Consider the following 23,948-nt stretch of genomic DNA (forward strand, 5'->3'; position numbering starts at 1 on the left):
GGACGTCTTGATTACAGAAGGCAATAACAGATAGTATAGATACGTAAAGATCAGTTATTCAAATGTACAATTCATTTATTATTTTATTAACTATTATTTAATCAGGAGAAATAATCTCTAAGAATGTCTTTTGCAAGGGAGTCCTGGCTAAGAAAGGCAGCAGCAAATACAAAACACGGGTACAAAATTGCTGAGTTAAAACACAATTAAGACACTAGCAAGAAACAAATAAAAAGATTAAATGTACAAGCAAATTATGACAAACAAGAACTCAGAGTTTGGATTTAAAATCTTTGACACTACAACTGAAGTGTCAAAGATTATGTGACATAAAATTCAGTTTTCAATTGCATAGGACAATCTCTGACTTGTAACAGAAAAGTTCTATCTATCTATCTATCTATCTATCTATCTATCTATCTATCTATCTATCTATCTATCTATCTATCTATCTATCTATCTATCTATCTATCTATCTAGGCAATAATAGTACAATTTTAAATATGTATATTATCTATTGATAGCATCTTGTTCTCTCTGCCAGAAGTCAGTAGAACAAATAAAATCACAAAACATCCACTTCAGAACTGGATCTTTATTATTTCACCATTTATAATGTAAATATGGAGATATCTGAAACTTTGTAATCTAAAAAACTGCAGGCATTTTCAATTTCTACTTTACTTTTACAAAATTAAGTTGTTAAATCAGGAGTGTGAGGATAATCACTGCTATGAAATAACATCTGTTCATATTCCATTTTATTTACTGCATCTGAACAAATGAGACATGTTGAAGAATCAATTTCAAACATATCAGTAGGAGTCCGACCAAACACCTGAGTAAAAAATGACACCATTACTATGCCACCACAAAGTGCTTTCATTAACAACAACATTTAACCAGAGATTTGTCTCATCACAGTAGCGCTTTCAAACTCAGAGGCTTGAACTAGTGAATAAACATTTTCACACATCACAGTAGAAGCTTCACAAGTGGCTGTTTTAAATTTGTAGAAGACAAGAAAAGAGGATGATCAAATAACTCAATCATTTTTGTAATGTTTTTGAAAGAACATTGATCCTGGAAGAAAAAAGGCCTGAACGTAATCAAATCATTCAAGTCATAGCAACGTTTATGAAATGTTTAGAGACAACAGATGATGGAAAGTAAAACATTTTGATTTTAGAATTATTTCTTATCATCCTGGTACTTTTTTTTTAGGCATCTTTGGCTGTAAATCTGGCTTTTTTTTTAACCATCAACGTGGGTAGCATAGCAGCAACATCAAATTATTTCTGTGACAAAAATTGCTGCTGCAATTTAGAATCATCTTAATAATTTGAACAAAAATAAAAAATTACGAAAATACAAAAAACCTTTCAGAGTCATCCTTTTAAAAATAGGTTCTTTTTCACAGTCAAAGCCCTGCAGTAACTGACAGCTACAGCGCAAAGTCTGTGCCACATTTTAACCCTCAATCCATGTGTCAGCTCCTTGTGAAACTGATAAATAGAGGACCATTTTAAATACAGATCACAGATGGGACACTCTGTTATAAAATATCACACAATGACCTCTCAATTAGACAGGAAACATACAGCATATCAGTTTATATCTATATATATCATGTTATTTTATATATATTAGGGCTGGGACTTTAACACATTAATTTCGATTAATTAATTACAGAAAAAACAACGCTTTAAAAAAATAACGCATTTAATTGCACATTTCTCAGCTCCCTAATTTCTGGCACACCGGTAACACTGATGAACACTCCAGTCCAGCAGGTGGCGGTAATGAACCTAAAGTCTGTTTGTAGCTGTGAAGAAGATACACAGGACTGCTTTTATCACACGAACACTTCAGCAAAAAGTATTTCTGAAAGCATTTGAGGCAAGAAAAAAGCTACAGAATCTGTCCTCGTTTTAGTTCAATGACGGCTAGTTTAGATGTTTAATGAATATTTGTACTGAATTTGCATCAAGTAGAAGTCTACTTTATGCAAATAATCTCTAGGGCGACGCGTCGGAACGCAACTCAAAACGTGCTGCAACGCAACCAGACAATGAATGGGATGCGAGAAATTGACGATGCTGTGGACACATTAGCTACAACAGTCCTGGTACTGGCAAACGGTGTAGCCATCCCATAATAGACCACTTTTAAAGACAATGAAAGTGCTTGAGTTTACAAAAAGTCTTTAAATGTTGAATGTAATCGCTATAGTTGCACTTTGAGTTTGCAGTAATCTGTGAATGTAGTAGACAGATGAAAAATGCAGATAAACAGAAATTAAACAAACATCTTTGTTGAAGTTCACGTATGTCTATTCATTGATTCAGTAAACCAAAATTCATTTGAACTGAAAAACTTTGCTTACTGTGTTAAATATTGCTATTTGACAAAAATGCGATTGATTACAAAGCCTGTAATTATTTTTTTTAAAATCGTGTCCCACCACTAATATATATATACATATATAGTTTGTATTTACTGTATTAGATGTGTAAATGTATATTTTATCGTTTCTTACTTATGTATACACCTCTGGTCACAGTGTAGCTCTACATCACATCATCACAGCCAGATCCAAACTCCGTGGTTCAGGGGTTTGCCTCATGAAAACATTTTTATTTGTGCAAGAGCAAAATGGAGAAGGAGTGGGTCGATAGACTTTCTGCATAACAGGGAGAAGAACTAAATGGAGGTCCAACAGCAGAAATCAGCTCCAACATCCCTAAACCCACAAACGACACACTTTCAGTGGCGCACCCACCAAGAATCAATCCAAGTCTTTCTACCGTCCACAAACAATAAAGACTCGTGTGTACGCTCAGAGTGAAATGTCTGTTGGGGAATAGCAACGCATGTCGAATGACACCTAAAACTACGTTCCTAACTCTACAAAGTGCTAGTGTACAGGCATCTGGACACTAGATTGTGCGTTATTTTGCTCAAGAAGACAGCAGGCCTTTCCATGCTATGGAGGACCAAACCTCAACCTGAAAAAACATTCAGTTCAAAGATAAACACACGCTCTCATCTCCTATTACAGCTACACGGGGGAATTTCACACACTGGCAGATGGTAGTGAAGTCTAACGGAAAAACACAAGAACATAATGTGAACTGGATGGCTAGCTAGCCTTTAAAGTTATCAGAGGATTCAACAAAGGAGAAGATCTATAATGCTGGAGTGGAGTGTTCTCTGTACACAACGTGATCACTGCTGTTATACTATACAGTTTTACTGCATGTTCCTATGGGCACAGAAGATTTATCGGGTTTATATACGACCCTAAGATATACATAAAACATCTTGCTAAGTACAGATTTACTGTCCAGCAACACAATGCTGATTAAAACCCATTCATCAGATATCAGGTTTAAGTTAATCTGCTCAAAACAAAGTAGAGGAGAGTGAACAAAGAAGGACAAACAAAAACAAATGCAAACACAGGGTAACCTGATAAAAACAATCATGCATCTCACACAGAGGACAAAACACACATGGAAAGGTTAACACAATAGCTGTTCTGCTTTGTGGTCTCAGTCTGAACCACATAGAAGTGTTTACACAACGGTGCTATGTCATGCAAAAAGACAAGCCTTGCATGTGAGCATTAGATGAGCAGCAGGGAGTGTCCACAAGTACAGCAGCAGCAGCAGCATGAACGCTTGAGCTCTCAGACCGAGAGAGAGCCACGCTGCAGCTGACAGGAGTTCATCAATAGTGCTTCCAGTAATAAGCGAGCCTGGGAGTTTGCTTACATTGCTGTCCAAATCACCAATGACTATTTGTTTAAGTCAAGAATGACATCAGAAAGCAGTAAAGGACACCTAGATAAGTTAATTTAATGTATAAGATATACGTCAGGGGATCTTCAGATTTAAGGTTTGGAGACAAAAAGTTGTTTACAATAGGGATGTCTGATACTATCGGCCCGATATTGGCATAAAAATGTAATATCGGTCAATATTGCTATCGTCTTTTTTTTGCTTAACATGAAAACCGATAAAATAATGCCGGCATTTACTCATAGAGGGAGGGAGAGTGTGAGACAATTTTAAAAAAGAAGGCATTTTTTCCATAAGTTAATTTGAAGTAGTCTTCTTATTTGCACAAACAATGTTTACATTTGGAAAGCCTTGCTGCATTTGAAAATGCATCCAATGGGGCATCACAATAAAATTAGGCACGATGTGTTAATTCCACAATAGGGGTTTTAATTTTATATAAAATTAGTTAAATAGCCCACATATATCGGTATCGGTTGACATCAGAATTGAAAATTGAAAATTGGACAATATTGGCATATTGGTTATTGGCAAAAAGCCAATATTGGACATCCCTAGTTTACAACAGTTGGGTCCAGTCAGTGAAGCCCAAAGTGTGGGGCTCGACACAGGTTGGTTAAATTCAGGGTGGACAACAAGGCCCTGTTTTTCCGCCTTCTCTAGGTCCTTGAGTTGCAGCAGCTTTTATTCTCTAATGTTGTAATAACACAAAATTCATCATATAGGTTAATACAACAAACCTCCATTGTTCTATGTTCTGTGTGTTCACAGAACTGGAATCATACACAGGAGCTATTTGTCGTTGTTTTGGAGTTAATGTCGCAATTGAGGCTGTCAGATCCTGCATTGCAAGGTAAACAGAAAGGCTAAAAGGGCCAGTAGATGTTTGCGCTACCTCTCACCTGCAAAGTAAGGGCAAATACATGAATGCAAGTCAAACAACTCAATTGGGCTTTTTTGAGCTTTCAATGGAAAATACTGACATAAACATGAAATATTACATATAAAGGAAAGGAGGAATCATCTAGTTTTGGAGTGATTTTGTAATTTAAGATATTAAAGCTGGAGTAGGCAGTATTTTTCAACTTTTCAGCATATTGTAATTCAGGTGGTCTGAGAGGAAACGAGATTTCTGTACCTCCTCCTCCTATTTTTAGACTTTATAAAATCTAGCCTGTCAGATGTGATGGTGAAAACGGCAACAAAGTTCATGGTGAAAGCTGAATTTGATGGGCAAGGAGTTAGCTGGAGTGCTTTTGTTCATGAGGTTGTGTTTAAAATGCCACAAACGAATGTTGACCTCAAGTACCTCAATGGCGGGAGTGGCTTTGAAAAGAGAAGAGAGGGAAAAACTGTATGTTTTTAGATTCTTCTTCTTTTTTTTCCTCTTCCAGATTTCTGCCTACCAGAGCTTTAAAGCTCTCAACTTTTCCTTGTAACTGTTTCAAGTATTTTTGATAAAATTAGGTATTTTAACTTTATTGATACTGACTCTTAATCAGGTTTGCATGTTTCTGACTCTGATCATCATTGCTGGGTTACAGTGCAGACAATAATGAATAATGCTTTTAAGTCAATTCCGCTTCTTTTTGGTGAAACCGAAAAGCTTCAGAGAAACGCAGCAGTGATATTAGTTAGTGTGGCACAAAAATAGTAAAGCATCTATGAAAGAGTCAACTCACTGCTGCAATTAACAACAAGCTTAATAAATAACTGATTATAAACTCAGGAGTGCTGCCAGTATGAATGACAGTGCTTACAGCAGAGTCACGCCCTCTGTGTGTCTATGAAAGTGAAGGTTTGACTTTGTTTTTTACCCAAGCGTGACTGTAGCCGTCCCAAAATAAAACCTGGTTACCCTCTACTGTTTGCATTGTCTGTCCCTCTTTGTGAAGCCCCTCTCCAGGTCCGCATTCCTCCCCTTTCTCAACCCACATCAAGGCCCTTCAATAACCTGCACAGGCCTCACCGCCCTCCTCTTCACCAACTACTGGAGCTCCTTCATCCTGTTGAGGGCGGAGCCAGCCTGGAACCACTCGATCTGTGTCTCGTTGAAGGTGTGGTTTAAAGAGATGCGGTCCTGGCTGCCGTCGCTGTGCTTGATCACCGCTGTCAGGGGCTGGAGGATCACAGAGAAGGCGAGCGAGGTCGTGTGTCAATAATTTAGGCAGTTTTCCTTCCACATACTGGAAAGAAAGCTTTAAGGATCAATGTTTCATTAGTGCAGAATGTTGCTCACCTTGCCAGGAGAAAGGGATTTCAGGCCGGTGATTGAAATCTTGTCATCAGGGTGAATTTTGTCGTAGTCACTGGGATCAGCAAAGGTTAGGGGCAGTAGGCCCTGCTTCTTCAGATTAGTCTCTGTGTGCATGAAGAGGACAGAAAAAAAATTACATACTGACGAATATTTCTGTCAGATACCTAGAAGAGGGCTCTCTACCTGACAGGAGCATTTCTGCTACACAAAAATACAAGGTCAGGTTTCAGAAAGAAGACACATTAATAGTGTAAGCAGAATAAAACTGCACATAACTTGATATTTGCATTTTTCCCCCTTCTGTGAAGAAACTGACCGTGGATCCTGGCAAAGCTCTTGACGATGATAGCTCTTCCTCCCAGGTGTCGTGGCTCCAGGGCAGCATGTTCTCTGCTGGATCCTTCTCCGTAGTTCTCATCTCCAACCACCAGCCAGTTCACTCCGTTGGCCTGATTTTTCAACCAAACAAAGACTGAGGAAAGATTCCAAAATCACCTTGTGCTCTTTAACAGCAGCGCCTGATTTTGATAGAATTTTACTCTTTTGTTTTCCCCAAATGTCAGGCATTGGTGTTTTATTAGCTTTGGTGCAAACAGTATAAATATTTCAGTCTAGTTTTTGCATTTTAGTGTTTATAATATCTAAGTTGTCATCATCTTTGTGTACTGTTACCATGGTTACAGATGTTATTCTGGTCTATAAGGAGGTGAGTAGAAAAGGCTCAGTGTCAATGTCCCTTATTCTGTGTTTGCCATGTTCTCCTAACTAACATTACTGTCTGAAATGTTACTGAATAAAAGGAGCTTCTTAGTTAACAGCAGTAAATCGCATCACAAACCTACACAACGAGGCATATTTTGGGTTGGCGGAGGAAAAAGTCACTGAAAAACTATTTCCTTTTGTGCATATTAACCATTGCTTAGTTTACATTGTTTAACAAAATGGATAGAACATTTTAGCAGAGTTCCATCTTGAAATATTAGTTTTCATTTTGTTTTGTTTTCATCCTGAAAGAATACATTGTCAATCTTTTTTTTTTTTTAAATCATAGTTTTTGTTGGTGAAATTAACACTCTTTGCTCTTTGAAGGTGAAGTCTGTGACCCTGGAGAAATGGCTGATATTTAGCATATTTATAAGTTCTTGTATAGTATTGTATTTACACAGCATGTGCCAGATTTCTGAACTCTCATGCTCCCACAGCCTCCTTTTTCCTTTCCCCTCTTCTCTTTCCCTGTCCTGTGGATTACAATAATCCATTAGCATATTCCACCTTTAAAGATAAAGACAGGGATTCTGATAAAATAAAGCTTTTGTCAGAATTAGTCAACATCTCTTCATGGTCCACTAGCTGTCTATTCTGTGTGTGGTCTAAAAAGAAATTTAGTGATCGTATTCAGTCCTGGCTCTATAGATGGGAAACAAACAAAATGAGTCAGACCATCCACATAACACCAGTTGTTCACATTCAAACCTGAGCTCATGCATAACAAAAGGGTAAATGTGGCAATGGAAGCAACAGGGAGGGCAAATCTTGTACATGCTAACTATCTAAATACAGGAGGTCCTCGTTTTACGACGTCCTCGACTTATGTCATTTCGTCGTTACGTTGGAACTGATTACAGGCTGGTCCTCAGTTTAATGTACGATGTTTCGTTGCTACGTTGGAACTGGTTCAGTGGAACTAGTTGGTGAGTGGAGTGGATGAATACTGTATGTACAGTAGTCACATGGTGCTATAAGACGGCTTTGTTTACATTTGCCGACACATTGGATTATGCTACATTCGCTAACTTCATTATGGCTCCCAAACGTAAATCAGACTTGCAGTTTACATTTTCACTGGTATTTTCCAACGGAGTTGTGTTTCAGTGTGAGCCAATGACTGTCTGTCGATACTGTAGTTGTACAAATACTGTAAACTAACTGATATCGAGATGCACGTAAATGGAGTTCCAACTTACGGTGAACAAAACTCTGACGTAAGTTGAGGAACCCCCTGTATTCTAACTAGCGAAATCAATCAGTCTTTCTCCGAAATCACAGATTCTTCCTTTAACAGTACAAACAGCATAACACAGATCCTCTCTGTGCCAGTGTCACATGTAAAAAAATAAATAAATCAGCTGACAGTGTCCCATGTGAAACTCACCTTGTAGTGACGGGCCACATCTGGCACGCCTTCATACTCTCCAGTCAGCTGGTTCTTCACCTTGTTGACTGCGTCGTTCTCAATGTTGACGGCACCGATCAGCAGGTTGTTGGAGATGTTGTCCAGGTGACCGCGGAATTTCAGCCAGGGCCCAGCGGCACTGATGTGGTCAGTGGTGCACTTTCCCTTTACCTACAGCATCGGAGGAAAACAGAGCATGACAGGTAGAGTTCAAGATACGGAGGACATCAGAGGAAACCAAGTGATAAAAATGTTACAAAAAACTTGTACAAGTACCTGCTTCACCAGTGGTATAGCCATTATTATTATTCCCATTCCTTACTTAAGGGATTGATAATTATTTATAAGCATTTCTATGAAATAAAATCTGTCAATAGTTTTCAACTTGTTTGCCTTCTCTCTCTCAGCTCCAAGCCCATTATTTGTTTCCAAAGACAAACAGTTGTGAACAAAAGCTCACACACAGTTGTAAAGACCATGTATATCATAACAGTCTTAGGTTTCCAATAACTCTTATTCTTTATTCTTATTCTGTAATTAAAGGTGTGTAGAACACAGCTGAGTGATCAGAATTTTCGATTATCACAACATGGCTGTAATGACCGGCTAAATTTAGGAAATCTCTCCTCTCTCTAATCCATACATAAAATGTAGATGGTAACAAGCTAGAAAGTAGAGCTTCTCCTCCACTCCTAAAGATTCTATTACCATTATCCAACTTGTGCCTCAACAGCTGTAGCTCTCCAGCATTCTCAGCAAACGGATGCTAAAACTGCTTTCAAACTGCAAATGGCACAGATCCACTCAACGCAACACAACAAGCTTCACCAAAACTTTAGTCCTGCAGTGTAGCACCGTGCACATCACTGATGGACACTTGAATTTCACCTCTCTATCTGCCCATTAGCATGCTTCCTCTCACTTGTTATACACGTGTGAAAGGGAAAGGGAGGTGTCTCTGTTAAATGTGTAAACCTTTCCTGCTGAGAGGCTGGTGCTTTTTACAGACATGTGATCTTCCCCTATGCCACTTTTTCCACAATCACAGCCACAGTCTTACTACACGCTTGCCCAAATGTCAGTATCAAATGTGAATACAGTGACATGTTAGTCCACCCCAACAAACACAAAACATTCAAAAAATGACTTCTCAGCAACACGTGTCACTCCTCCCAGTTCAGAGTTAATGCTACATTTCATATATAGCAGACCTGTTTACAATGCATTAGTGTTATTGTATCAATCTCATTTAAAACAGAAACATAGGAGAAAGTCTCCATTCACACTTTTCATTAAAACACAAGTAGAATAAAAACATTCAATAACCCAAACGATACTTCTGAACATCCGAGATGCAGTATAAATGCGCACCCAAATACTATCAGCACATACTGGTCATGAGAAGTTTCCCAGATCTGCCAACCCTCACCACATCTCTGTACCTTCACAGCATAAACATATGTACAACACAATAAGCTTTTTATACACAAACACACATCCAAGAGTCAATTTCACCGATTAATTTGTTATATGTGCAATTTCAGGTAGCCTCAGGAAAGCCGCCACTCAGCTACCTGTTGCCTCCGGAAAGAAAATCTATCACATGGCAGTCATCATTATTCCCACAACCAAGCTCAGCGCTTCATTATGACATCCACAGACCGCAATAATCAAAGTGCACCTTACATATACACTTTCACAAGACTTTTAGTATACTTAACGAAGCAAGAAAATACAGGACACTTCACTCTCCAGCAGAAATGTGTATAACACAGCTGAGTTTCTATTAACTGTCTCCCTGATGTTTTGATTATTTTTTACTCCCTCCCTTGCACATTCACCTAGCCCTTCCTTCCATTCCCTGCTCACCTTGATGAGAACCCTCAAGTCCTCCAGGTCTTTTCCATGCCACTTGTCAAAGGGCTCCAGCAGCTGCAGACGGTTACTTGAGGGGTTTACATTAACCTGAAAAACATGAAATCAGGGGTTTTCCATGTGTATTTCTTAAAGTTATTGAGATACACAACCTCCAGATCAAACAATAACATCTAAAAAGTTTTTGTCACTTCACTAAAAGTCTGTTTCCTTAATGTTGTGCTGCTGTCTGGATACTGTATGTGAAAACAGCTCTACCTTGACTGAGCTGCTGTCAGTAGGAGGATGCTGGTAGGTGTCCTGGCCCGGGTCAAAGTCTCTGGAGGGGAGCTCGTCACCAGTGGGGGGTTCTAGCTTGAACTTCTCTCCACTGGGAGCAGTCAGGTAGTCGGTCTCAGGGTTGAAGTTGAGGGTCCCGGCAAGGGCCAAGGCAGTGACAATCTACATGAAATTAATTAAATTTTATTTATATAGTGTCAATTCACAACATATGTCATCTCATAGTAAGGTAAAGACACTACGGATTTCAAACATCGATCAGAGAACCTAACATTAGGAGACAGAGTGTTTACAAACATCAAAGTCACAAATAAATGCAGCAGTTTTGATTATATTGAAAAATATGACACTAATAAACACTCACAATGGGATGTATATGAGGTAGTGCAAGCCTAAGTAACGAAGTCCATGTAACTATAAATCACTGATCATGCATTTTGCTTGACATTCAACATGGAGTTTTGTTTTTTTTTTTACCTCAGGAGAGGTGACAAAAGCATGAGTGGCTGGGTTAGCATCATTCCTGGCAGTGAAGTTCCTGTTGTAAGATGTGACGATTGTGTTCTTCTCTCCTTTTTTCACATCCTTCCTAAAGAAAGTTAAAACACACAGGCCTAATGTGTTATAATTAACAACACTGTGTGGCTCTTCCTCCGAATCACTTCATAAGACTACGAGACCCAAGTCCTACTAGTGGCCCTCAGTGGCTGCAATGCTCATTACATCAGAACAACAACGGAATGTGTTTGAATATAATGGGGTGACTATAATCAAAAAGCTTAATTCTCTGGGAAGCATAAAATTCCCAGCATCTTTAAAAGTAATCTGCCTATGAGATTATGAGATACACTGTATGTCCCATAAGTCTGTACTTTCAAGTGTCCCAAATAGGAATAGTTCTAGTGAAAACACCAATGTATCAGACACTACATGGTGAAAATCCATTTTATTGTGTTTTGTAGGTCTAAAATGAAAGCGGTACCCAGACAGCCTCCCATTTTTACAAGTCATATTCAGTTTCAATGCAGAAACTGGACAACCGATAATCATCTAGCTAAAACTTTGGATAATTCTGCCCCCTCACTGCCCGTTGCTTCTAAGGTGATTCATTTTGAATGTGCAGCTGCCTTTCAGTCCATCAGGTTGATTTAGTCCCAAGAGCTGCTTCTTTTATGAGCAAAGCATAATAAATGTTCTGCTGGGGATGAGAGTCCTTGTGCACTTCCAGCATCTGAAGAACTGAACACTCAGTGGATTACTTTTATTATTAATGGTAATATCCCAACAACAACAGGAAAATCCTTAGGATCAGCACAGTGTGCCGTTAACACTCCTGTTGTAAAACAGGTAGTAAAACTTTTAATATTTTATTTTAGAACATTCACAAAAAAAAATCTACCAAAATCTAGGGAAATTCGCTGGATTTTGGTAGATTTTTTTTGTGAATGTTCTTAAAGAAAAATTTTTAACATTTCTTTTTTTCCACCAAAAAATGTTCAGAGATTTCCCAAAAATGTTGAAAATGTGGACATCAGAAGTTTCACAGTGAAAATATTATTTTTTGTCACATTTTCAAACTTTAAAATGGGTCAATTTGACCCACAGGACAACACAACGGTTAGTGTGGTGATCGTTACTATTACCTTTAATTGTATGCCCATGTGTCAGAGCTTTGTGGAAATTGTAAAGAACAGAGACATTCAGAGATGGTGGAAACTTTAAGAGCAATTTGAAACCAATAAAGAAAGACTGGGTGGGTTACTGTGTGTTCATGTCGGCTGTGGTGCTTTGGTGCAACATAAACTCATATGGTGTTTACACCTGTCTGCTTTTCTCTCTGTGTTCACATAGTGCATTTTTAAAACAGTCGAATTCCTAATAAAACCAGTCGAATTCATATAAATCTGTGTGATATAGTGACTGAACACAGCCCATTAAAACAGATTAGCAGTCATTTCATAGTAACTTACAAGTTGCTGTCCTGCACCAAATACTGATTTTAAAACTACAACATTGTCCAATAAACTCCCAATACACACAAGTCAAGGACAAATCTATGAATTCAACTGTATTTCCACGTAAAATGACTGCCCAGAGAGAAAGCCAGAAGCAACAGAACATCCTGGTCACACATTTATTTGCGTCAATGTCAGCTGCTGTGGTCAACAGTTTTGTTTTGCACTGTCAATCTCTGAACAGTGCAGATACAGAGAATGTTCTTCTTGAAGGGGACAGCAGCAGCTCAACTGTATTTAATGTTACTGACAGTAAAATAGGCCTTGTATAACAGCTGTTATACAGTCATAGAATGAACCCAAATGGACCATCTTTGTGGTATTTTGAGCAGAAAATTGAAAGACACATTATGGAGAAGTAAGACTTTCATTAACTGGCATACAGGACCTTTAAGACAGATTTTCTTCTGTAGTTGAAAATTTTGACTTAGTTATAAATAAAAACTGTAACACTTATCCCCTGGGATATTTCACAGTCCTTTTAATACTTTAATCAAGTCATTAGTTTTGATATTTCCGTTTCATAAACCAACATTCAAGTTCTTCAAAAACACTGACAACCACAGACCACAACTACTAAAATAAATGTCAATCTGGAGAGTAGCTGTTGAAATATTTTGTCTTGGACCAAAGTGTTGACTGATCACAATAATCAACTGTTGCAAATATGTTGCTAGTGGGGCATTTAGGGTGAATTAGCTCTCAGAAATGAGGTGCATACCTGTCCCACTGTCCGATGCAGGGTCCACAAGCATTGGCGAGTACAACTCCTCCGACATCACTCAGAATCTTGGTCTGAAATCAAAAAAACACAACTGTATAAATGCCTTAACGGGAAGAAACCCTGGAAGAGAAGACCACGACAAACAGCCAAACTCTGATGTGTGTTGGTTAACTTTGTGTGTTGGAGAGAATCTGACTCACATATCCATCCCTCTCGATAGTAGCACGGATTTGTTCAGAACCAGGGGTGACCGTGAACTGGGCCTTGCACTTCAAACCTTTATCCAGAGCCTGCTTGGCCAGAGAGGCTGCTCTGCCCATGTCCTCGTAGCTTGAGTTGGTACAGCTGCCGATCAGACCTGTTTGTACGTTTGTAAGAGGAGAACTGAGAATGAGTGTACAGTTACAGGGGCGGATTGGAATTACTCATTTATTTTTAACAACGCATCCAGTATGTGAAATGAGAGAAGCTTTGTTTAGGAGGAAAAGACACAAACGTCATGCAAGTCTTATCATCATAATTATAGACTACTTATTCTGTCAATGACTGGAATTATTTTCCCTTCAGTGCTTGAGGTCACTGTGGAAAAACATGAACATGACTAAGCTGTAATGCAATCTGATTATATCTGCTCAATAATACTTTCAGTAGGAACAAAGAAATATCAAATTCTACTGGAATAAGCATTAGAAATATTAATACATGTGAGGTAATACAGCTGTGTCACAAATACTGACCAACTTTAACCTCCAGGGGCCAGCCGCTCTTTTTCGCTATAGCTCCGATGTCGGACACAGGGTGAGCCAGGTCAGGCGTGAACGGTCCGTTGATGTGGGGCTTCAACTGTTGTAAACAAAACAGAATGACAGGCAATAAAGCACTAAGAAGTTTAAAAATACTCTGATATCATGGGCCCCTAACAACTTCTAAGTATGGATGGAAATATCATGTGGGACCAATTAAAATTTCCCTGCTGTGTAGGGCTGGGTGTGCCGATAGCTGAACAGAGGGAATGCAGCAAATAGCCCTGGACTGGAATCAAAGCAAGGCACTGTGAGGAGATGCTCAAGCAGGTGAGCTATCAGAGCGCTCCAATGCACTAAGGTTTTAAGACTGCTGTCTGTGGTGATATTCCTACGCTGATGCAATAGTCAGAGCTGAAGATGGGGGCAACCATAGCAACTGAGACAAAGTGGGGATAAAGCTGTTGCTGCATATCAGGGAGTGACAACAGCAATCAGGAGCAAAAACTCAGGAAGAGTCAATGGCTTTTGTGCAGTTATTCTCACTGACAGAATGGGGAGACAAACGTTCCACAGGGCAGATTTATGTGAAGAGGGTGCAGAAGCACATGGAGGAAGCTTTTAAACAACATACACTACCGTTCAAAGGTGTGGGGTCATCCAGACAATTTCATGTTTTCCATGGAAACTCACACTTTTATTCCTGTGCTAATATAATTGCAGAAGGGTTTTCTAATCATCAGTTAGCCTTTCAACACCATTAACTAACACAATGTAGCATTAGAACACAGGAGTGATGGTTGCTGGAAATGTTCCTCTGTACCTCTATGTAGATATTCCATTAAAAATCAGCTGTTTCCAGCTAGAATAGTCATTTACCACATTAACAATGTCCAGACTGGATTTCTGTTTAATTTAATGTTATCCTTATAGAAAAAAAACTGCTTTTCTTTAAAAAAAAAAAAAAAAGGACATTTCTAAATGACCCTAAACTTTTGAAAGGTAGTGTATACAATAATATTTAGTAATTCAGTGCTTTCTCATGATATCTGTACATTTTGGTTGGCTACTTCACTTACCTCGCTCAGGTTGATCTCAATAAGTTGGTCATATTCACAGCCTTTATCTGGGACCAAGTCATCTTTGAACTGATCTGCCAAAGCGGCAATCTCTGCAGAAGGAGTGAAAAACAGAAAGATGGAGGTAAGATAAAGTGAAAAAAGACTAAATATACAGAGACAGAGAGTATGTGACTTACCTCCACGGCCAGTTTTCTCCATGTATGTCTTCATGCGGTGGTTGTAGGGGAAAAGAGATGTAGTGGCTCCAATCTCAGCACCCATATTACAGATAGTGGCCATTCCTTAGATGTGTAATTTTGACAAGAGAGTGAATTTAAAAAAATCAAAATCTGTTAAATACTGTATTTAGATCTGTTATTGCTCTTCCTTCTTTGTTTGTTCTAAGCCTTGCCATGAACCTCATTCTCACCAGTGCAGGAGACTGAGTCAACTCCAGGTCCATGATACTCCACAATGGCCCCCGTGCCACCTTTAACCGTCAGGATGCCAGCTACCTTCAGGATGACGTCTTTGGGAGAGGTCCAGCCAGACAGGGTTCCTGTCAACCTCACTCCTATCACCTGCAGAAAAATGACAAAGTCTTAAACAAAATGAAAACCAAACAGAGGTACCCTTGGGATCAGTGGTTCAGAACCGAGTAGATACTGTACTATTCAACGAGATTTAAACACATTTACAAGACAACGGATGATGCCAAGAACTCACTTTGGGGCACTTGAGCTCCCATGGGATTCCAGCCATGACATCTACAGCATCAGCTCCACCCACTCCAATACTGATGGAACCCAGACCGCCGCCATTGGGTGTGTGGGAGTCTGTACCAATGAGCATCACTCCAGGATAAGCATAATTCTCCAGGACGATCTGTCCAGAGAAAGGGACAGTTGCAGTCAGCTACACTTTGGGCTGCAAACATACTTTGAAACTGCTGATTCCCTTCAGACAGTGAAGAATGCTAACTAACAGGAATTTATTAAAGATACCCTGCAGACATGCATTAATAGATATACATACATATACTTTAAAAAATCTTTGTGTCTGACTTGTTTTTTTAACGATAAAGTCAAATTACAAAGTTAAAGATCCTTACGTCTACCTTTCTTCCACTTTGCAAAACCAGAATCTATCAATATGCAAATATTTTGATTTTCAAAATGTCAGGGCATATTTCTAAGTGAAATAAGCAAAACACATTACTGAGTATTAGAACAGCCACCTAATGCATCATTATAAATTGTACCTGATGGATGATTCCTGAGCCCGGTTTCCAGAATCCAACCCCGTATTTTGCTGCAGCAGTTGCAAGAAAGTTGTAAACCTCCTGGTTCACATCCTGCATTTACAGAAAATGAGGAAGAACAAAGTAAATATGTATTAATCCCAAGGGGCAATTTGATTTGCAAGCAGTAGCTGACAGCCATTAGACATCTTTACACATATTAACACTGAACTGATGTAATAGCAATGGAATATTATTATTTTCTGCTTGAAAAGGTGATAATGAATGAAACAAAATACCCTAAGTAACTAAGTATGCTGACAGATGGTGAAAAGACAACCATCAGTCCAGTATCTATTATCATAAAAGACTAAACTTGGTTGCAGCAAACAGTATCACGTCTTGTTATTCAATCTGGCCTTCAGGCATGAAGTTAGCCAAACAGTTTGATCGGACCATCAGATTTTGAACCAAACCACAGTATCTACTGCGTCCACAAGTAATCGGCTGCCTGGGGATCTACATAAATCCCTGCTTGATGAGAATTAAATTACGTCTTAACAACACTGAAATGTTCTTACATGTTTTGGAATTGGTTTGACAACAAAAAAACTACATTTTAAACAGATGACAAGTTAGTAAAACTTGATATATGGTAGTGTTACTTCTAAATGTACTGCAATACATTTAGCGCTTGTGTTGTATCACTGACAAACCTTCAAGACAGACTGAGCCAAACACCACAGGGGAAATTTATAAAGTTGTAGTGCTTCTCCAGAACACATTAATGGGATGATACACACTTAGCAGGCATGTAGGTTTAGTGTTGCCATCTGTTGTTTGCTGTGTGTCTATGATCTGTGTTTCTGATTGCAAAAAAACGTCAAAAAGACCAGACAAATTTTGTAAAAAAAAAAATAAAAATACAGGGGGTCCTCAACTTATGTTGGAGTTCCGTTTCTACGGATTGATGCAAGTCGATTTTCGCCATAAGTTGGAACTCCGGTGAAAATGTAAACAAAGCCACTACGTGCATCTCTATATCGGTCAGTTCTTCGGAAAAGTCATTAATACCAATAACTTTCATGCATGTATGAGTCATTTTACAAGTAGATAACAGAACACTGATATTGTTGTTGATATTGAGGTTTCAATGTTTATTGTTCGGTTCGAGATTTGCCTAATGTCAGTGAACGTGCCATGTTTAGTTAGCTCACCTCTGATTGGCTGAGAGTCAGCAGTAGTTTGTGTGTCGAGTGAGAGAGAGCTGGGAAAGGCGACTAATTGTGGAGCTGAGTTATAGGTTTTATGTAGTTATTTTGGTGTTGGCTACGGCCCACAGTAGCCTGTGAAGGTTCAATAAACGACCAGAGAACCAGAAAAAGTCTCACTCATTCATCACAGAGGGTTGCTGCAATGTTACACTGTTTTTACAACTTGACTGATGTTCGTCTGTGTTTCGCCCTGTTTCGAGCATTTTACTATATCTGATTTCACTTTCCTAGAGATTGCTTTCCTTTTCTTCGAAGCAACAGAAGAGTCTGATTTATGATTGGGAGCCATAATGAAGGACAAAAAGTTAGCAAATGCAGCACAATCCAAGGTGGCGTACAACCGGAGAATGTAAACAAAACTGTCTTATTGCACTGCGTGACGACATATTCATCCGCTCTGCTCGTCATCTAGTTCAACGTAACCAGTTCCAATGTAACGACGAAACGCCGTAGGTCGAGGACGTCGTAAACCGAGGACCCTCTGTGTATGTATATATATATATATATATATATATATATATATATATATATATATATATATATATATATGTATAAGAAATGAAATCATAATATTCCATTTATTTCCTCTCTATCTGCCCTCACCTTGGCCCTCTGCAGGTCCTGAGCCGCTCCGATCTGAGCCTCAATCAGATGATCACAGTGGATAGTGGAGGGAACAGCCACCTTGGGCAGACCGCTGCTGATGAACTGAAGCATTGCCATCTGAGCTGTGGCGTCCTGCATCGCTACGCGGTCTGGACGCAGGCGCAGATAAGTGCGGCCGCGCTCGATCTCCTGCCCTGCTGGATTGTCCAGGTGACCGTATACAATCTTCTCCGACAGAGTGAGAGGTCTGTTGAGCCTGATGGGGTAGATTGTTGGAAAAGCCGTGTAAAAACTGTGCTGTTTGTTCAACACTGCATATTGTTTTAGTTCCAGGTCAAAGCTTTTCCTTGGTGCAAGTTGCATTTACTAAACAAAACAAACTGACATGACAAAATCTTTATTATCTACATAAATATGTTGTGCAGCTATAATTTTGTGCTTTGTGTCACAGTTTTGGAAAGTACTATATTTTTTAGCTGTTGCCAGGAACACCAGAAATAACTATAAACTATCCTCACAGCAAACACTTCTTTCTTCTGTAGTTATTTAACAGCCAGAAAATGAAGTCAGCTCAGTAAAAAGGGAACAACAGGTCCTCCAAAGTTAGCTTTTGTGCTGCACTGGTTGTAACAAGTCAACATTGTAAATGTCAAAAGATTTACTGTACAGCTGTAATAAACACCAGCCAAACTGTACAACAAGTACTCGTGTGTATTTCTGAGAAGGAAACCTGCTGACCTCTTGCGTACAATGTTGATGTTCTCATGCATCTTCTCATAATTAACGCTGGAGCCAGGCTCAAAGCGGCTCATGGCCACTTTGGCCTTGGCACTGAAAGCAGCAGAGACATGGAACCGTCTTGCCCCAGTTCCTAGGGCCACCTAGATCAGGAGAGAAAACAGAGAAGCACCACTATAAACAAGGTTCTGTTGTACAATGACCGAGCACATGACAGAGGACAAAAGCAGTTGAGGCGTAACCCTGCACTGAAAAGTGACATAAATTACATAAATGTTGCACCAAAAATCAGTCAGAAACTCAATGTTTGTCTTGCTACTAGAGCATTTTGCCAGAAGACTGTTTAAAGCAGTCACAGCTGCAAAGTAGGCTCTTATATGACTACATTTAAGTCTGTCATGCCAATTATTGATCCCTTGTGAAAGACCACTCATATCTTTCAAAACCAGCTTACTTACTAACTTACTTGTTTATGCATTTGATAGACAAATGTACTGCTGATATTCAGTGGAAAATCACAGCCTCAAAGAAAACTGGGTGAAAGTTTATACAGCTCATATTGCTGGGATCAGCATCCCCCACCGGACAGTCTGATACACTGAGTGCACTGAATATCCCCCAACACTGTTAACGACGTACTAATGGAGGCACACAAACACCGTCCATAAAATCTTTTTTTTTTTGTTGTTGTCCATAAAATCTGTTGTGGAACCAAATTTGCATCGAAGTGAATGCTCTTGTCATCTGCAAGCAAATTTGCTTGATTTAGTTTGTATGAAAGGCAAATTTAAAGGTATCCATTTTACATAAAACATTCCAGTATGATGTTAAGGTTAGTTTTTTGTGATCAATTTATTGTCATGATAACATATCATTAGCTTGTATATGTCTAGGTGAAGTAAATTACTAATTTGATTGGCTTTTTTTTTTACACTGGTCTTAATGGTCAGCATAAATAAACCAAGAGCAGTCAAAAAGCTGCTCACAAATCATTTTCTCATTCTTCCTGAAATTGTTGTGTTTTAGTGGATAGCACTGTTAAGTATACAGAAAGAATGCCTGTGGTTGTTTCAAGTATCGGAAGACATAAAAATCTATTGTCTTTGTCACCAACAGACTTCCTTCAGCTCAGCCTGTGTCATTAGAATCTCAGTTTATATATAAAAAGTTTACTAAAGTGTGTTCAAAATATCCACACTGATTTTGAAAAATGGCTCTTTAAAATGGTAAAGTTGCAACTAGGGATAGAACAATTATCACATCTGATAATCAGGATTTTCAAACTATCAATGTCTTTTTAACTTTAATCAATTCCTGATAAAATAAATAGGCTTTAAAATGGGCTACCAAGGCTCCAATGCCTTTCTATAGTTTTAGTTCCAACTCTCTGGTCTTGAGCAATATTTCACCCACACAATTGTCAGACACACAACAAGTAAAAAATATCAACACTGAATGATAAATGTTGAAAAGTTCTTTTTTAATTTAACATATATGAGACATAAAGAAATAAAGGCATTTCAACCAAATATTGTGTTGGATTTTGTCAAAATTTCTCTAAATTGTGACACGTATCAGTTCCAAATTTAGGAATTTAATCTGTTTATTTGTTTACTAAAAATTCATATCTGCCATGAAAAAAATCATATAAGTTGAACAATAGTGGCCAAACCACACCACTGAGCAGCAGGTTTACTGCTACTTTCAGATAGTAATCTTACATGGACAGTATATACAGGGCCGTGCATAAATGAGTACTCTCTGAAATCTGACAAATCCAGCTATCCAGCTATACATCCTCAGAAATAAAATCTATTTCGGATTCCTGTATGTTGTAGTGTTGCAGCAGTGGTGCTTTATCAGCTCATAAAAACAGCATGGGGAAATGACAAAAGAAAAGTAAGCTTTTCATCAAAATGTTAAAAAAAAAGGCCAAGTTGCAAAAATTAGAGCCCCTTCAATGAAATTCTGTGATAAAAATGTTTTTCTTGAAGGTAGTTAAGGACACTTGATGCCTCTATTGATCCATCACACACATTTTCAATTGATTCATTGGAATTTATGTAGGGCTGCACAGTGGCGTAGTGGTTAGCACTTTCGCCTTGCAGCAAGAAGGTCCCTGGTTCGCGTCCCGGCTTTCCCGGGATCTTTCTGCATGGAGTTTGCATGTTCTCCCTGTGCATGCGTGGGTTTTCTCCGGGTACTCCGGCTTCCTCCCACAGTCCAAAAATATGCTGAGGTTAATTGATCATTCTAAATTGCCCGTAGGTGTGAATGTGAGAGTGATTGTTTGTTTCTGTATGTAGCCCTGTGACAGACTGGCGACCTGTCTAGGGTGTCCCCTGCCTTCGCCTGAGTCAGCTCAGGACACTCAAAAGGGTCACCCTCAAAGAATGGAACAGGAAAACATGTAAGAACAATCGGTACAGTATTAAAAAGTAATGGTGGACATAGCATGTGTTATAATATGTCACATTTGTTAAAATGTATAATGTATATGTATGTGTGTGTGTATTTTTATATATACATATTTGTATATACATATAGTATAGTATAGTATAGTTTTTTACATGTATATATTGAAATTGTTTTTATTTAGAATAATTTGTTTGTTTTTGTTTTTTTATCAGTCCGATGGCGAGCTTGTTGGATCGAAATTTCAGTCAAAATGTGCACCAACTAGTGTATGTTCTGGTTGACAATAAAGTGGCTATTCTATTCTATTCTATTCTATTCTATTCTATTCTATTCTATTCTATTCTATTCTATTCTATTCTATTCTATTCTATTCTATTCTATTCTTTCCATCTACTGTTGGTTTAATGATTTAGAAAAACAAAAATATCTTTAAGCTCCAATGTACTAATTTATGCATAGCTCTGTATATACAGTGGACAAAAAAAAAAATGATATCCCCCCTTTGGAATGACCTGTTTTCTGCGTTGATTTGTCAGAAAATGTGATCGGTTACCTCAACCTCTCTGATATTATTGTGAAAGATGCCTCAATAAACACAATTCATTAACCTCTTGATGATGGCAAAATCAATAATCTTTGACATCTCTCTTTGTTGGTTCACATCAGCAGATATAGTAGCAAACTGTCTTTTTAAAGTCACAGTAGTTTTAACCAGTCTTGTAAATGTTTGAATGATTCAAGAGGGTACAAAGGTTTATGGTGAGTTGTTAAAAGACTGTGCTTGTTAATAATTGCAGCTTAAGAACTAATCTAGGAATGTTCTGACCCTGATCCCAAGATCAGGATTGGGGCCAATCACATGAACTTTTAAGGTTATCTGTATTTGCACATACTCGTGCCAGATACTTTGTTTACATTGTTTTTTTCTGCATATTGCCACACATCTCTGACACATAGTTAATGAGATTAAAAAGCTGCTTGTGGAATATTGTTCCTGAAGGGCTTGGTGAAGCTGGTCATTATGAGGCATTGTCGGACACTTCCAGAGCTGTCTGAAACTATATGTGGAGTTGTGGACACTATGACCTTAACTGATATGTCAGCATCCCCCACACCTGCAAATCTGTCTCTTGGCATCAGTGTTATTTGAGCAAAGCTGCATTTTAAGGTGGACTTTTATAGACACAGGTCAAAGTAGTTCCTGTGTACCAATAAAGCTGTCTAATCATTGTCCTTTCAAGGCACCTGACTATACTGTGGTTTATGTAACTGGTTGAAAATTCATCATGAGATGAACTGCATTTAGTACACAACTGACTAAATTCAAGCCTTTTGTAACCACAACAATAGAAAATACATTTTTAACTTTTTCTTTCAGTCAGAAAAAAGACCATTAGAATGATATGTTTACATTTTTCTTCAGTCTATTTATCAAATGAAAAAAAATAATAATAAAACAAAGCAATGAATCAGCAAGAAAAGCAAGAACTCACCCAACAAAACTAACTATACTGATCATTTAAATTATTCACTGTTGTTATTTACATGGGCTTATTTGACGCTCTGTGCATGAAACATTTTATTTTTAAAATATACATAACATTCTCGTGCACATAATTATTATGGAAAAACTCACGTTATTTAAAATAAACCTGTATTATCTCACGTGGCCAAGCACAGGAGCAGTAAATCACCACTATGCGTCGATCACAGCTGTCAGCAGTGAACTCTCAACAAGTGCGCAGTTTAAAAACTCCGTAACCTTGCCGTCACCTTGCATCACATCTAGGCCGTTTACGGTTCCCACTCAACAAATGCTGACTGAACTTGATAACACATACAGATGTTATATTTATTTAAATATTCATATCGCTGGCTGCCAGGTCGAGGTGGGTTTCGGACCGTTACGTTGTCAGGGGTGACACGGGGACACGGCGACCCCACAGACGCACTCTGCTCCTCATTTATCCACCGTTTGTCCATAATAAGCCATGACACTGCACCACACGGCTCAGGCACCCGTAGCCGCACATGTAGTCGACGACAGCGGGGACGTAAATAGCTCTGCGAAAGCAAAGTAACGTTTTCTTACCCGCACTCTAGCCACAGCCAAACAGTAAGTCGCCATTTTGTGTGTTGTTCACTGACAGGGATGAGTGTCGCCCTCATGTGACGTCACCAGCTAACGCAGTCAGGAGGTCAATATAAAACTGAGGGACTTTTGAAGTCCATGGGATATAATTTTGTTAATACTAAATAACTAATGTTTTTATGTTCATTATGATCATGCCTTCACAAATTCCATAATTATTTATTGTGGAAACAATCTACTAATTATAGCAAACAATGTGTTTTATCTGTTGCAATTACCTCTACTGTTCCAGTTTTTTATTTCATTTAATTACTGTATGTTATTAACCTGATTCAATGTGTATTTAACTGTATTTGTTTTTGGTTGTGTTTTTTTAATTTATTTTAAATGCATATTAAGTGTATTACTTTTACTTGTATTGTAATTCCCTGATTGTGCATGTCTCGGGCCTAGAATAATTTAATTTTGGTAAAACTGTGTTAGTAGTTTAAAATTTTGTTTTGAAAGGTGCTGTATTTTTTTTAAGTTAATTATTGTAACTATTAGATATGTAAAAGTCATTTTGACCAGCGTGGGAAGTAACAATGCTTAAATGTATTTATGAACATTTAAAAAAAAAAAAAAAAAAAAAGGTGCTCTATAAATAAAAC

At 38.4% G+C, this 23,948-nt stretch overlaps 1 protein-coding gene across 1 annotated transcript; it reads right to left on the reverse strand.

Moving 5' to 3' along the window:
* Positions 1-575: 575 nt before the first annotated feature.
* LOC111570322 (aconitate hydratase, mitochondrial-like) lies at positions 576-23,369 on the reverse strand. The gene is made up of 18 exons (XM_023273023.3): positions 23,299-23,369; positions 18,789-18,931; positions 18,048-18,306; positions 16,192-16,284; positions 15,657-15,815; positions 15,361-15,511; positions 15,128-15,232; positions 14,949-15,040; positions 13,864-13,969; positions 13,327-13,484; positions 13,124-13,197; positions 10,865-10,976; positions 10,367-10,549; positions 10,103-10,198; positions 8,213-8,404; positions 6,377-6,509; positions 6,043-6,164; positions 576-5,922 (listed from the first exon to the last, which is right to left on the reverse strand). Exons 1-18 carry the CDS (start codon positions 23,332-23,334, stop codon positions 5,791-5,793), a joined length of 2,346 nt encoding a protein of 781 aa, XP_023128791.2. The 5' UTR covers positions 23,335-23,369; the 3' UTR covers positions 576-5,790.
* Between the last annotated feature and the right edge of the window lie 579 nt (positions 23,370-23,948).

The sequence above is a fragment of the Amphiprion ocellaris genome, chromosome 19 (assembly GCF_022539595.1).
Source record: "Amphiprion ocellaris isolate individual 3 ecotype Okinawa chromosome 19, ASM2253959v1, whole genome shotgun sequence".
In the NCBI taxonomy this organism is placed as follows: domain Eukaryota; kingdom Metazoa; phylum Chordata; class Actinopteri; family Pomacentridae; genus Amphiprion; species Amphiprion ocellaris.